The 14,305-nt window shown below is 28.1% G+C and overlaps 2 protein-coding genes across 2 annotated transcripts in view; one reads left to right on the top strand and one right to left on the bottom strand.

The window, feature by feature from the left end:
* Positions 1-14,305, top strand: part of LOC136080700 (uncharacterized) — a 123,260-nt gene that overhangs the window by 81,539 nt on the left and 27,416 nt on the right. Inside the window, exon 7 of the mRNA XM_065797689.1 lies at positions 10,898-11,126. Within this exon, the coding sequence (XP_065653761.1) occupies positions 10,898-11,126 (229 nt within the window). The remainder of the gene's footprint in view (positions 1-10,897; positions 11,127-14,305) is intronic.
* Positions 8,235-9,862, bottom strand: LOC136080013 (uncharacterized). The gene is made up of 2 exons (XM_065796651.1): positions 8,629-9,862; positions 8,235-8,511 (listed from the first exon to the last, which is right to left on the bottom strand). The coding sequence occupies exons 1-2, from the start codon at positions 8,980-8,982 to the stop codon at positions 8,404-8,406; spliced, it is 462 nt and encodes a 153-aa protein (XP_065652723.1). The 5' UTR covers positions 8,983-9,862; the 3' UTR covers positions 8,235-8,403.

Raw genomic sequence — 14,305 nt, 5'->3', positions numbered from 1 at the left:
AGAGGTATTTTACTATCGTCATCTTTGGGTAAACACCTTCGAAATTCACAATCTGGAAAATGATACGGGTCACTGTTTTATTCATCACAAAGTTAAGGCCCGAAAAGGCCAAAATAAAGTATGTACCTTTATTTTGAGGTTACTAATTTTTGATTAGATTGAAGGGTGAAAGCACATTATAATTTTGGTTTATAAACAGGATAAAGTAGTTAGAACAATATGGAGCAGAATTTAAAAAATATGCTGTTGTCAGGTATGTAATTTTTTAAAGAATAATTAAATAAACACCTCCTGAAAATTTGAAGTGATTCGCGCTTCTGCTTCTCAAGATATTATGTTCACAAATAAACAACTTTTCGCAAAATTAAAAAACGGAAAATAACGCAAAAGAAGATTAAATATTCTTATCAATTGTAAATAATTTTTTTTTATCAAGTTAACTTATTGAAAAATTATAAAGTAAGTTGAGAATAAGTTTTTTACATTATTAATCTACAATAAATAGTCTATTAAATGAGCTAAATATAAAAAATTCACTTTTTTTCACCGCCTTAATTTGAAAGTTGAAGTTAAGTTAAGTTTTAATTTCATATAGTGCGATAAAAAAAACACCTGTAAAATGAGAATTCAATGCAAATGTGGCATAAGACCACACTAAACTCTTAATAACCTTTCAGTCAGATTGGTTGACTGGTTTAGTATTTATGGCAGTTTAAATTTATTTGGTTAGTTTTTTTGCAAATTATACCTTAAAATGTTACTAATTACTGTGATGTTTTGGTCACTATTTTTTAAATAATGGTTACATGAGTGTTCTACTATGTAATACCAACATCTTTTGCTATAATTGTTTAACTGCTACAACTACCATTTTCACTTTATGGACCAAAATATTGATTTGCTATTTAAAATGCGGTTTAACTGAAAATATCAGCATTTTTTAAGATATAAACTACTGTCAAAATGCATGGAAATGTTAGTAAATGGTTGAAAAACTTTTGTAAAGATACCTACATAAAAAAGATGTAAAACTCTAGATAAGATAAGTAAAATAATTGACAATTAAAAAATTTAGAAGTCAGAGGGAAATTATATGATTTATAATTATGAAGGGAAAATATTCCTTTGAATAGCAACAAAAATCTAGAAATGTAGAAATCTGTTAACAAAAATCTAAAAATCTAGCAACAAAAATCTAAAAATGTAGAATCTAGCAACAAATCTAAAAATGTAGAAATCTGTCATCAAATAAAATTTCATCTAAATTGACAAATAGTATGACAAGTGTCATTAGTTTAAATAATTTGCCGTTAAAGGATAGAGTTGTGTAACAGTTTTATCTTTGTAATATAAGTAATTGTTTCCTTGATTCGTTTGTGAATAACAATATTTAAAAGTATGTTAATAAATGGTTATTGAATATAAATTCAAATTAAATTTTGTAAAGGGGATAGTCTTATTTAGTAAAGTCAGACTTAGTGTTTTGTCACAATGCCAAATCCACGATGAAAATTGGCAACATTTGTGCTTACACTGCCTGAAAAAATGCTTAAGATAGTTTACACTACTTTCGCAACAGATTGAATATGCCAACTGTACTAGACAAATATCAATATCAGTGACTCTCGGGTACCACAAGTACTCTACGAATCGTGTAAAACAATTTTGTGAGGGAAATAAGAGGGGAAATTTCACAATTGAAAATTTTAAAAGGTTTTATTTAATGCTAGCTAGTGCTAGTGTAACACCGAAAACACACAACTTCTTCAAGCACATCAAAGATTTTATCAGTCGCAAAGGATCACCCTTGGGGTCCAATTGTGAACAAACTGTCAAAACTGCTCATCAAGACTTTTATAAACATTAGTTTATAAAAGTCTTGATGATCATGGTAAAAATGAAATAAAAATAACTTAGAGTAAAAAGAAAGATTTTTATGCTGCATAACTGATCTAAACATTAGGCATCTTTAAATAACTGCTACCATGATTCGACTTATTAGATTAGGTAGCGAAACTCATAGCTTACGGTTTATAATGAACATTTTAATCATTTTAATCCTAAACTGCTGTTAGAAGTTATGAACTTTTATATTGCATGTACATATATATATATATATATATATATATATATATATATATATATATATATATATATATATATATACATATACCACCATATTAGATCCAATGTGTAAAACAATAAGCATAACTTGATCTTCTTTAATACCCTAATGGTCAAGACATTTTTTAAGCGTTATGCAAGCATATTACCCATGTGCGGATATCGGAGTGCCGTCAAACTTAGGAAAACATATCGTGTTTGATAAATGGTGTTGTCATAGAAACACTCACATATTCTGAAGAACAATACTGTGAGATCATTCTTTGTCCAACCATTGAGACAAATTATTACTTTGCTTGTACAAATGAAAAAGTCTTTCAGTCGTAAAGATTGTAGTTCATCTACAATCTTCACGACTGAAGTACGGACGTTTATCCGCTTTTTCAGTGTTGCAGACCCTGCAATATAAAAACTAAAGTTATAGTTCTTGCAATTAGTGTTGTAATTACTATAATTATGAGTAAATATGTGAATTAAAGTTAAAATAAATATGCATTTTTTTTTAAATTACTGTTAATGTAAGTTTGTTGTAATTTACCATTACAATGCTTTCAATTTTGGCACTTTTCCATAAATTTCGGTAATTTTACGTAAATCATGGTTAACCTAATACAATTTAAAATAACCATGGAATAATAACTTCATAGTTAAGTTTGGTCACTAATATTAGTTATTGGTAATAACGGTTATATAATTTTGGTTACTAATACTGGTTACAATTAAGTTGTTTCGCATTATTTCTATTATTTCGGATTTCTAGGATTAATCGTTCTTTTAATGGACCGATAATAGTATATTTATTTTAGACAAATTGCACTATATAAAATTTAAATTCGGCTAACCTTAAAATATTACAAATTTAGCTACTGGAAACTTCTACGCACTTTTATAGGCTTCTTTTAGAAAATTTAAAAATTTTTATGCATTATTGGATTATAAATAAAATATTTTACAAATTGAGTAGTAAATTATTTCCTGACGCAGTCGATGTTGATTTGTAATCTTTTGTTATAAAAACGTAATCTTTTGTTATAAAAAAAATTCAAAGCATGGCAAACAAGCCAAAGAGCATGCACCAGATTTTTAGTAAGACTTGTGCAACAACAATAAAGAAAGTGTAAATAAGTTTTGGAAAAACGTTTTATTGTTAAATTTTACTTTTGAATAAATAGTTTTACTTTTAACTTCATTTCTGATGTAAATAATTAATTCTATTTCAGTTTTCGTGCTTAAAATAATTCCTAATTTTAGTTTTCATATACATTAACAATATAGATTAGTCTTTCTTCTAATTTTACTTAACGTTAACTTAAATATCACTAATATATATTCCTACATATATATATATATATATATATATATATATATATATATATATATATATATATATATATATATATATATATATAAATATATATTGGTGAACGTCTTCATTTTACGTATGTATGTGTATAAGATGTATGAAAGTTCAACTATACAATTTTTCACACTGTTTCTTTTAGTTGATTTCAAAAATAATGGGAATAATTATAGAACGAATAAAATAACTTTCAGAGAAAACTACTTCTAGTTATTACTAAACGTTGACTCTGAAAGTGAAAAAAGTAAAGAGAATTTAGTGGTCCAGCATTTATAGGAAAAATGCAATTACAGCTGTTAAAAATAATTTATTCTCACAACGAGAAACTGGAAGATAATTAAGTATTTCGCGGTCAACTCTTTTTAAATATTTCAGAGAAGGTTCAGTTCATGCTGCCGGACCTGGACCTAGTATAATATTATCAAGTAATTTTGAGATCTAGCAAGTTAATTACGCAGCTCAAAGAGTTTCACTTGGGTTTGAGTTTTGAAAAAACAATTTAAAACATATGCTTCAGATTTAGCCACGAAAAGTTTAAACATTTAACTCTTTCAGAATAACGGTGGCTTTTATTCAATCAGCGACATAAAAAAATAGTTTTGCGAAAACCTGAAGGTTCTTCATCAGTTTGCCATCAATGCATGTCTGTAACTAAAGTCGAAAAATATTTTTATTCGCTTTATAAACTTTTGCAGAGAACTCAAACACTTTTCCATCTTTTTTTTGTTTTGGAATATAGATCAGTCTGGGCTACGTTTTAATCCTCCAACAACTATTTTATAAAAAGATACAAAACATCTTCAATCTCGCACGCCTGGAAAACATGAAACCATAACCATTTTTGCTACTATAAAAAATGCATGTGGTTTAGTCTCCGCATTTGATAGCAAAAGGAAAAAAAATTATATCTCTTTAATATTTCAATACTACAGATGTACCGCTAGGCTCCAAGTGGAGAATTAGGGAAATAGGATGGAGCAAGCAAGGGATTGCATATCTTTAGTTCACTAATACCTTCTTGTCTAACATAGGTAGAGATAGGCCACGAGTCCTTATAGTTGATCGCCACACTCTTCATAATTCGGTAAAGTTATTTTCTGTTGCCATCAAACATTAATATTCATAGAGTATAAATGCGAGCACATTGTTCACTTTGGCTTTAGTCTCTAGATTTCACAGTAATTGGTTCATTTAAAACATGTTACAATCAAATTAAATATTCCATTAAACAGCTATTTTACAAGAATGATCTTCATGAATGAAGTCTTTTCCAATTGAAACTGACTCTTGAGTAACAACTTCATAAAATGCAATTTAAGAGGAATTTGATTTTTAATTAGAATCAAGAAGATAAGCTTGCAAATATGTCTAAATATAAAATAACACACGTTACTGGTTTGGTAGAACTTGACATTAACACTGCTTCTTTGGTATGGGATACTTATGAAACAAAAGAATAGTTTACTACTTTCAATTTATGTATCCAGAATGGCTATGACATTTGAAATGCTTTATATAAAATATATAAAGAGTTCAAACTGAATAAGAGTTCTAGCACAAAAGACATTTTGAAAATAAGAGACTCTGTTTCAACGCCAAAAAAAGTAGTTCTTTCTTTTACATATCAAAATGAAACCATTGTTCCTCCAGGTTCTCTTTTATATGAAACGACCAGCCAGTCTAGTTATTTGAGCAATAAAACCATTTTTTTTTTGTGTTCAAAATCCACATCACTCAATGCAGGCCATAAAAAGTTGGTAATCATGGCACGATAATGCTCGCCTGTCACAGTTACAGAATTCCCGGCATCATTTTCGAAGAAATATGGCTCAATAATTCCGTTAGCAGACATTGCACACTTTACCGTGACATTTGGTGCATGAAGTGGCTTTTCAACAAATTTCTTTGGATTTTCATCAGCCCAAATGCGACAATTTTGTTTATTCATGAATCTGGAAAGATGAAAATGGGCTTCATTGCTAAAGATGAATTTTTGCGCATAAGCAGGATCGACTTGCCTTTACTCTCGTACCCGATTGACAAATGTACGGCGCTTCAAACGGTCATCAGGCTTCAGTTTTTGAGTAAAACGAATTTTGTAAGCGTGCATACACAAATCTTTTGTTCAAATTCGATTTAATATTGTTGTTCAGAGGTTCAATTCTTGTGCACGGTAAATAAATGAAGTGCGTGGATTTTCGGCCACATTCTCGCGTACTGCAGCAAAGTTCTCATCTGAACGAAATAAGCGAGTACTAGTTGGTGTTTTCACATCTGTCGCTGATCTAGTTTCATTAAATTTTGCCACAATTTTTCCAATTGCTCCTATGGTTGGTCAATTAAATTGACCTAAGCAATCGCGAAGTGCTCTAAATGCATTTCTAATAACACAAACATTTTTGTAATACTCTTCAATAACTTTAATGCGTTGTTCGTTTGTTAATCTTTCCATTATTTTAATTCCCAAAAGCTGTAGTTTTTGAATCTGGATGAAGAAGAAAAAATTATTCATCGTATATATGTATATATATATATATATATATATATATATATATATATATATATATATATATATATATATATATATATATTTATATATATACGTATATATATCAATATATATATATACATATATTTATGTATATGTATATATATATATATATATATATATATATATATATATATATATATATATATATATATATATATATATATATATATGTGTATATATATATATATATATATATATATATATATATATATATATAGTTTATATATATATATATATATATATATATATATATATATATATATATATATATATATATATATATATGTATATTAATAGAAAAACATCAAACAATACGAATTCTCTTATTATAAATAATAATTTAATTTTACTCTTATTATAAATCTATATATATATATATATTGATATATATACGTATATATATCAATATATATATACATATATTTATGTATATGTATATATATATATATATATATATATATATATATATATATATGTGTATATATATATATATATATATATATATATATATATATATATATATATATATATATATATATATATATAGTTTATATATATATATATATATATATATATATATATATATATATGTATATATATATATATATATATATATATAAATATAAATATATATATTAATAGAAAAACATCAAACAATACGAATTCTTTTATTATAAATAATAATTTATTTTGAGAAATTTTTACTGGGTTATGGACACCAGCATAATTAGCTCGTAAAATATTACAAAAAATTTTGAACGATAAAAACAGTTAAATAAAAAAATTATTTAACTAACGTCAGCAGTTGAATTGCTGCTTTTTTCGTTACGCAAGAATATAAAAAATGGATTCGAAAATTTAGTTTTGACAAATTGCCCATTATCGAGATTTATTTCGCCATTCGATGGAAAACATTAGTGCCTCTGTATTTCGAGTGCTTCTCGTACTTTACGGTCGAGTTTTTTTATTTCAACTTCAAGAGTTTTAGTTTTCTCTCAACTTATTTTTTCGGAGCAAAACTTTTTCTGAAAAAATAATGTGTTGCAATTGCTGACTGATAATGTTTGCCATCATTTAAACTTTTTGGTGTTGTTGAATTATTGGTCTAATTAGTAATTTTGTTTCTCCTACATAATTTTTTGACCAATTGCATTCAACTAAATATGTACCAGGCTGGCTGTTTTGGGGCAATCTAGATTTATTTTTACATGGTTATATTGTTCTTAAATTAGGATTTGATTTAAAAACTATTCTATAGCCAACTTTTCTAAATATTTTTCTTAACTTTGGTGATAGCGAAGGTATCCACGGTAATGATACTGTTAGGAAAGCATTGTTCTCGGATTGAATTCTATTGTTGTTTACGGACCGTTTTTTCCTAATTTAATTTGCCATACTTTTTAGTTGGCTTTCGGTGAATCCATTTTCATTAAAAACTAAAATAAGAAAGTTTATCTTATTTTTTAATGTAAAACACTGCATATGGAGAATGCCCTGTGAATTTAATCATTTAATATTGCGCACAATGTTTTGGGGTCATGGTTCGAGTGCGGTTTTATTTGAATACTTGTATTGGTTTCTGTTCTGTATACTTTTAACTCATACTTATCTTTGCTGTTATTTATTATTGTTATATCTAGAAAATTCAGAGTTTTGTTATGGTTTTCTGTCTCAATTGTGTATTGTATTGCAGGGTGCAATACAATACACAATTGCACTAAAACTCTTAAAGCTGAAATAAAAAAATTCGACCGTAAAGTACGAGAAGCACTCGAAATACAGAGTAGACCTCCTAGCCACGGTATTTTACTTTCATGGCTGGCTAAAAAAAATTCTGACCGGCTAGCTGATGGCATGAGAGGCTAGCCTACATTTTTGTGGCTGGCTAGCCGCCTGATTTTTTTGGCTGCTTAGCTGGCTATTTACTTCAACACTGTGTTTCACCATCAGTAGGTTCATCAGGAAGAATCATGATAAACCTACTGATGGTGAAACACAGTGTTAAAGTAATCAAAAATTAGATAAATGTTTTTACTAATTTAATTTATTATTGCTATGCAGATGTATATATATATATATATATATATATATATATATATATATATATATATATATATATATATATATATATATATATATATATATAAAATATATTTATAGTATAATAACGACATATATACAAGTATAATACTGACAGCAATAACCAAAACAAAACAAACTTTTGCACGTATTAAATATTCATAAATGAAATACAAAGTTAATCAAAATGAAATAAAAACATAAATAATGTCCTAATTCAAAAAATGCAAGACTTAGCTCATAGACCAGCATTTGGATAGTTATCGTGTATGAAACAAACTGCATTCATTCAAAATAGTGCCAAGGAGGATCTCTTTCCATTCAAAATTAAACCAGTCGTGCTAAAAAGGCATTCAACAGGTACAAGATAAACAATGCAAGATAATGCAAGATAAACCTGAAACAATAGAAACTATGTAAAATAAGCAACATTAAACTTCAGAAAAAAATTAATGTTTGCTGTTATTTTTGTCACTAGTATTAGTTTAATGTCAAAAATAAAATTATCTTCTACCTTGGCTATGGATGCTAGAATAGGGAACTTTTCTGCATTATTTTTCCAAAACAGCAAGGCTGGTGATTGATTATCACAAATGCTAAGATAAATATTTATTTCATTTACATTTTCAGTTTCAATTTCAAAATCCAGAATTGGATTCTCTTCATCAGCTATTAGCTCGTCAACATGAGTTGTAATTCTTTTAAACAACTCCTCGTCTTTCACAGTTTCAATTTCATTCGATAGCATATATCCCTTAAAATGTAAAGCTTTTATTACTTCTTTGCATTTGCTTACTAGTAAAGTTAATGCTGAAATTTTTTTAAGCCATCCGAGGTTAAAAGCAGATGAATTCCATGTGCGGTGCATGTTATATGTTCATGGCCTAATAGCTTTGATAATTTTTTCATATTAGCTGCACCATCAGTTGTGTTAAATAATAAAAAAGGCTTATCTTGAGATAAAAATTCTTTTAAAACAGTTTTAACAAATCGATAAAGTTGCTCAGAAGAGTGCGACTCCACTGGCTGAACAGCCAATGTGAAAATTTTAAATCTCCAATCATGCACAACACTTAAACGAATTCCAAAATAAGGTAAACGATTACGCTTGTCAGTCCAACCATCCATCATCAAAGTTCCACTTACACATGATTGTAGAACTTCTGAGACTCTTTGTTTAACAGAAGTATAAACATTTTTTAGGGCAGATCCAGATATACAGTCAGATGATGGGGGCTGAAACGCTGTATTATTTGAACAAAAACTTTTAAACCCAGATCTTTCAACTGAACTAAATGGCTTAAGATCTAAACATATTAACAGACAAAGATCTCTGTTGAATTCAAATTGGCTTTGTGCTGGTTTATTGTTTTGTACAGTGCGGACCCAATTAGTAATTTTAGAACTAACTGGTTGCTCAAAAGTCTTTCCATGTTTAAAAACAGCATGGTTTAGATGGTTACCAGAAGATGTCATTGTTGAAGTAACATATACCTTTGATAATCGACCTTCATCGACACGTGATTGCTTTTCGAAACAGTATCTGCAGTACAACTGATTATTAAATAAATAATTTTGATTAATTTGGTTTCTTGAATCTTTCAAGATTAGTTGACCCACGAAGTCCCATGCTTTGGATGTAGCAGCCCTAGATTTGCTGTTGGACACAGGAATCCATCTCAAATCCTTGAGCAAGCAAATTGTTCCAGTTTTTTTTTTCAATGGAAACAAATTTATTTAATCGTTCACGAACTGTATATATATATATATATATATATATATATATATATATATATATATATATATATATATATATATATATACAAACAATAATGATAATTCGGACCTTTAGAATGATTGTTTCTTTTCATTTTAAAATTTAAATTGCGCACGACTTTTCTTTTTTTTTATGGATAAACATTGACTACTGTTTTTGGACTGCAAGAGACTTTTTTTTATAGCGCGAAGATTAAGGTATTCGAACATACGGTATATTAACACGAGACTCATAATTGGTGATAGGTGATAAAATAAAATTAAAAAAAAAATTGGACATAAACTTATTTAAAGATTTAAATCAATTAACTAACTATGATTTTAACGGCTGGCTATGGCGACTTATTTTCATGGCTGGCGAAGGCATTTTTCACAGCTGGCTAAAAATAAAGCAGTGCTTGGCAACGGCTAGCGGCTAATGGCGGCGGCTTGCGGGTCTAATACAGAGGCACCAATGTTTTCCATCGAATTTCGGAATAAATCTCGATAATGGGCAACTTGTCAAAACTAAGTTTCGGACTCCATTTTTTATATTCTTGGGTAACGAAAAAAGAATCCATTCAACTGCTGACGTTAGTTAAATAGTTTTTTTATTTAACTGTTTTTTAACGTTCAAAAGTTTTTGTAATATTTACGAGCTGATTATGCTGGTGTCCATAACCCAGTCAAAATTTCTCAAAATAAATTATTATTTGTAATAAGAGAATTCGTATTGTTTGATGTTTTATTATTATTAACAAAATTAATTATATTATTAATAAAATTAATTTATATTAATTTTATTATTATAATGTTGTAATAAAAACGCCATGTTTAAATTTCCAATATAACCATTAATATACTAGAACTAACACTGAAAAATATATTTTTTATGATGTAAAAAATCAAAAAAACAATACTGTGAGAAAAATAAATCGCCTAAAGTTTGCTAGCTATTTGCTAGCTAATTTCTCACAGATTATGTTCATCATGTGATTCAGCTAAAACTGATTTTTATTTTTTTTTAGTTCAATGGAAGTATCCAATCCTTTCAACCATTCAATCACAGTTTTACAGCAACCATCATTTGTTCTAAATGCCCTACACAAGGAACTTTTACACTAGACATTCCCTTGAAAGTATCAAGTCAAGTGGAATCTGGTTACAAAATAACGTTTTTCAAAACATTTCGAAGTATAGTCAAGTGTTTTAGCACTCTCAAAATTCCAGTTGTTGCAGAAAAAGATGTTCTTAAAGGTGATTTATAATAAAAACTTTTATTAAAATTAATAATTTTAAAAAGTTCGTGTGGTGATTAATTTAACCAAGTCCTCATTTTTTTAATACTTTTTTTATAATTTAAAGTTGTTTTTTTTCGCTTTTTTCATTCTGATTTAATACTAACAATGCTACAAGCAACCGCTATTAAGTTAGGAAATACTAGGAAAAAAAAGAGTTTTAAAACAAGGAAAAGGTTGATAGAAAATTTGAAAAGCTGTGGGTTGTATGAGTTAGAAGAACATGAAGTTAAGAGGTAGTTCAAAAGAGAAAAAGTTCGGGAATTAAGCCAGACAAAAAAATGATTTTAGAGCATGTAAGAACAGGTACAGTATTGAATAAGACTTTGCTGAATGACGAGTTAAACGAGAATGAATTTTAATTGATGGAGTTAGAAATGATAGCTCCGTTTACCAGCAAACATGTAGTAAAGAACAAGAGATGCAAATTTATAACGATAAAAGAAAGACTCAAACCTAGGAGACAGAGTGGGTCAAGGAACGTTTACAATGCGCTTTAGGAATTTATCTTAAAAAGAATAAGCGTCATTCGAAGAACCAACAAAAGTATGCGGTATTTCATACATGGAAAAATAAGGCATTTTTAGAGGTAGAGAGTTGTATCAGGAGTAAATGTTTAGCCTACTTTAGCAATCGATTGGATGTATGGTTTCCATGAAATGTCAATATTGAAATATAATTCAAGAAGATGTAAAAAAGAGGACTAAGTGAGAGAGTTGCCATTCATTAAAATGGGAATGTTGATAGTATTGCGATATTTGCTTGCAGTATATTGCGTAGTTTTGTTGGAGTTAAATTTCACAAGCCACCACAAGCCTTAAACTGATACAAAAGTGAGATCAGGATCAAAATCGGCTGCTTGTTCTAAACGATCAAAAAAGAAGATCTTTTGTCAATACAAGGGCATAAAGTTGAGTCACTAGCAAAAAGAGCTACTTATTAGAGGTAAGGTTGTCAAGAAGATCATTATTAAAGATAAGAAACAAAACAGAAACAAGGATAGAACCTTAAGGTACTGCTAAATTTTCATGGAAATGAAGAATAGTTAGTCTGAAGAAGAAGTACAAGATGAAAGATTAGTTGAGATTAATACATTTTCACAACCGCTAAAGATAGAAAAAGGAGAATTCTTATACAAACTAGGGTCAAAGACATGAGATAAATCAAGGAGTGAAAGTAAAAGGTTCGGACTTTCAAGAAAACGATGTTAACTATCTGAGTAAGTGATTAAGAAATTTTAGACTTTCGTGTCAGCAGTGTCAGTGGCTTTAGGGCCTAACCATTCAGTGTGATGTCACTAATAACAACAAAATTGGCAGAGGGGTAAAGAGAAAGTGCATCACCTACTTGATAAGAAATTATATCTAAAAGAGTGCAGTCTTGAGAAGAAGGAGAATAATTTTTGTGTTACTTTTACCATGATTTATATTTAAAGAGAACTTCACTCGTTCATAGATAGAGCACGGCCTCCTCAGCTATGAGCTGTGTAGTAGTCTTGGTCCTGTTAATTAACTCAAAGTCATAACTAAAGGTAGCCCCAAGTCATAACGACTTTGGGCTATATCTTTTATACGCATATATATTTGTAACAATATGCACCTTTAACCTAAGATATATATATATATATATACATATATATATATATATATATATATATATATATATATATATATATATATATATATATATATATATATATATATATATATATATACATATATATATATATATATACATATATATATATATATATATATATATATATATATATATATATATATATATATATATATATATATATATATATATATATATATATATATATACATATATATCAGGGGCGGATCCAGGATTTTCCTCGACTGCAGCAAAAATGCCATAAAGTCATTAATATTTTTTTTGTTTAAACAAAAAAGTTCCTCGCTTTTAACAGTAGCCGACAGTACTCGAAGCCCAAGTTTGTCAACTGTATTTTACGATTCACATATGCCGATAAGCTGGTCTAAAAGACCTAAATTTGCAGTCATAATGAACTAAAATTACATAATAGGGGTTAGGGGGCGGATATCACACACCATTTGCGCCAGCCGTGGATTTAGAGTTGTTTATAGTGATACATGAGCTCTCCTACCACTGCTTTCTCCTTCCGTCTGTTTAGAACGTTACTTGATTTACGCGACGTTAAAACCATCTAGTTAAACTGAATACTTTTTAATGAAATGATAGTTTACTTGTCTTTTATAACTTTAAGCATGACTAAAACCCTGAACGAACACCTGTCCCCAGTCGATATATTTAAATTTGGTTCTTGGTATTCCTATTGCCAATGTATCAATGTATTTATTCCAAAGAATACACAAAACATTATCATACAAAATTATCTATATATTTAAATCCACAAAATATTTGTGGGTTTTAAATTGTTTTGGTCTGCAAAAAAAAAAATGGAGGTTAATATTTTGAAAGGAAAACGAAAAATTTACTATAAATTTGTTTGAAATTCAATTTTTTATTTAACTATAATTACAATTAAAAAATAATAAAACTAAAGTGTCAATAAATAAATGTAAACCTAACAAGAAATTCCTAATATGGTTGTTCTTTTTTTAAAATAACAAGTTCATTGTTTCATTTTGGTCTAGAATGTTTTCAGTTTTATATAAATTATATAGGAAAGTATATTGCGATGATAACACTCAGTTTCAATGCATTAAAGCACAAAAGTATTAAGTATGAAAGTCAAACAAACTTTATATTTAATCAAATTGAAAAAAAGCCATTGAACAGAATTGTCAAAAAGATTTTTTAATCCACCTATTTCAAATAATTTTGGATATTGACGAAAGTTTAAAAAAATAAAACAATATACTGGTCAAAATTTCATATTCGTTAAGCAAATCATAATTTCATAATATATTTAAATGTAAACAAAAGACTTTTTGGTTTCAAAGAACAACTAAAAAATTTGTCTAAAGATACTTTTCCTAAGTTTCTAAACTCTGTTTCAAGTAGTTCTGTAAAAAATTTTCTTAACATAACATATTTGTAACAAAAGCGTTTTTCTTAAAAGCGTTCTAATCAGCTAGACAATTTCTACACGTAAATAATATACGAAATGCCTTGTGACATGTGTTAATA

Source organism: Hydra vulgaris, chromosome 05 (assembly GCF_038396675.1).
Source record: "Hydra vulgaris chromosome 05, alternate assembly HydraT2T_AEP".
In the NCBI taxonomy this organism is placed as follows: domain Eukaryota; kingdom Metazoa; phylum Cnidaria; class Hydrozoa; order Anthoathecata; family Hydridae; genus Hydra; species Hydra vulgaris.
This window is presented reverse-complemented; position numbering and strand designations above follow the sequence as displayed.